This window comes from Cyprinodon variegatus, unplaced genomic scaffold (genome assembly GCF_000732505.1).
Source record: "Cyprinodon variegatus isolate N-32 unplaced genomic scaffold, C_variegatus-1.0 Scaffold525, whole genome shotgun sequence".
NCBI lineage: Eukaryota > Metazoa > Chordata > Actinopteri > Cyprinodontiformes > Cyprinodontidae > Cyprinodon > Cyprinodon variegatus.
Genome location: NW_015150978.1, coordinates 393,620 through 395,369, shown reverse-complemented (window position 1 = coordinate 395,369; position 1,750 = coordinate 393,620). Strand labels below are relative to the sequence as shown.

The following is a 1,750-nucleotide window of genomic DNA, read 5'->3' as shown; positions in this document are numbered from 1 at the left end:
AAGATGACTTGGATAATAGCGCGTTGTGACGTCACAAACCAGTAGGTGGCAGTAGTGTTCTTTGACAAACATGGATGCCTCCAGGAAAGGACATTCAGATGACAATTACTCTTAATTAATAACACTTCATTTATTGAACAGTACATACCGTAATTTTCGGACTATAAGCCGCAACTTTTTCCCCATTATTCGACCTTGCGGTTTATCTATGGACTTTTACAGCTAACAGCCTCTAGCGTAACACCTAAATCTATGGATATTACCATCCACCATGTTGACGTCATATTTGCTTCAACACACAAGTACGGTAGCCACGTGGGGGTAATGCCGAGGTCCTCCGGAAGCGGACTGCTACCGCGAGTGGTACGAGACAGAACGACGGCGAGAAAGACGGACATTAAACATAAAAAACCTGCGGCTTATAGTCCGGTGCGGCTTGTATATGTACAAATCATGCAATTTAGCTTCTGCGGCTTCTATTCAGGTGCGGCTAATAGTCCGAAAATTACGGTAATAATTTTATATTTAAAGTACTTTCAGAAGTTTGAATTCAACGCACAGAGGAAATCTGTTTTTCTCACAGCGGACAGTCGAACCTTTCTCCCCGGTGGTTTCAGAGTAGCGTAGGGTCACCTTCTCATTCTTGATCGCAGATTCGTTCCACGGACGCTCTCCTCTCTCCGGACCTGGAGCAGCGCAGCGCGTAGATCCCTCTGTCAGTGTTAAATGCGCGAGTGAAAGCGATCCTCCAGGAGTTGATCTTTATACGGTCTAAGTGCTTCATCACTTTCCTCTCTGAGAAGTAGCCGCCGGATTCAAACACCCACAGGAGTTCCCCCGACTCCCCAGGCTCACGGCTTCCAGGAAATATGAACCGATCTTCCAGAATCACTGCAGACGGACAGCGAGGAAGAAAACAAAGGCAGAGAGGAATCCTTATTGTATGGTTTATTTTTTGGGGTCACCAGCTGAAATGTTTGGAAACCCTCGTATTAGAAGTGATCCATTTTTCAAACAATGTCTCCATAGGTGTCTTGATGAGCTCTTCTAAATATATGTCTGTTTTAAAACTTTGACTAATTAATTCTGTTTGTTTTAGGTCTGGACAGCAAAACCTTGTACAGAAGAGAAAGCCCCTCAGACGGCTCGGTGTACACTCTGAGCACCGGTGAGCACATTGATTGGGTTGGAAAATATGCCAAAGGGTGTGAGCACACACGAGCTGAGGTCATATCTTTGTTGTTCAGAAGGCGATGCTGCTCAGGGCGACGTCGCTTCCTTGTCTGAGAGTATCCTGAGCTACCTGAGAGAGCTCCCATCACCTCTCATCCCTGAATGCATCTATCCGCAACTTCAAGCCGCCATCTTGCAGCAGTCAGGAGGTCGGTCCGATGTTTAGAAATGTGTTTGAGCTTTCCGTTGTTTTTGTGGCTTATAGTATTCTGAATAACTGTAGAAGGAGCTGTTGCTGCGGGTCATGACAGAGAGGTCAGTCGTGTTCTGGAGAACTCTACGGAGGTGCCTCTTCATCATCGCCTCACCCTGCAGTACCTCTTCACACACCTGACCAAGGTGGCCCAGGCTTGGGCCAGCAACGGCCTGGACGCTCACACTCTGGGGAAGGTTTTTGGACCCCTTCTGATTCGGACGGCCCCCTCTGCCCCGGGGTGAGTTATTACCTCTGATAGTGCATCCTTTGCATTTACAGGGATTAAAGTATTCCGGCCCCAGGCTGAAGCTATTAGGAGTG

General features: G+C 47.4%; 1 protein-coding gene across 1 annotated transcript in view; it reads left to right on the top strand.

The window, feature by feature from the left end:
- Nucleotides 1-1,750, top strand: part of pik3r2 (phosphoinositide-3-kinase regulatory subunit 2) — a 44,438-nt gene that overhangs the window by 23,081 nt on the left and 19,607 nt on the right. Inside the window, exons 4-6 of the mRNA XM_015391096.1 lie at nt 1,100-1,168; nt 1,248-1,382; nt 1,457-1,667. Of these exons, the coding sequence (XP_015246582.1) occupies nt 1,100-1,168; nt 1,248-1,382; nt 1,457-1,667 (415 nt within the window). The remainder of the gene's footprint in view (nt 1-1,099; nt 1,169-1,247; nt 1,383-1,456; nt 1,668-1,750) is intronic.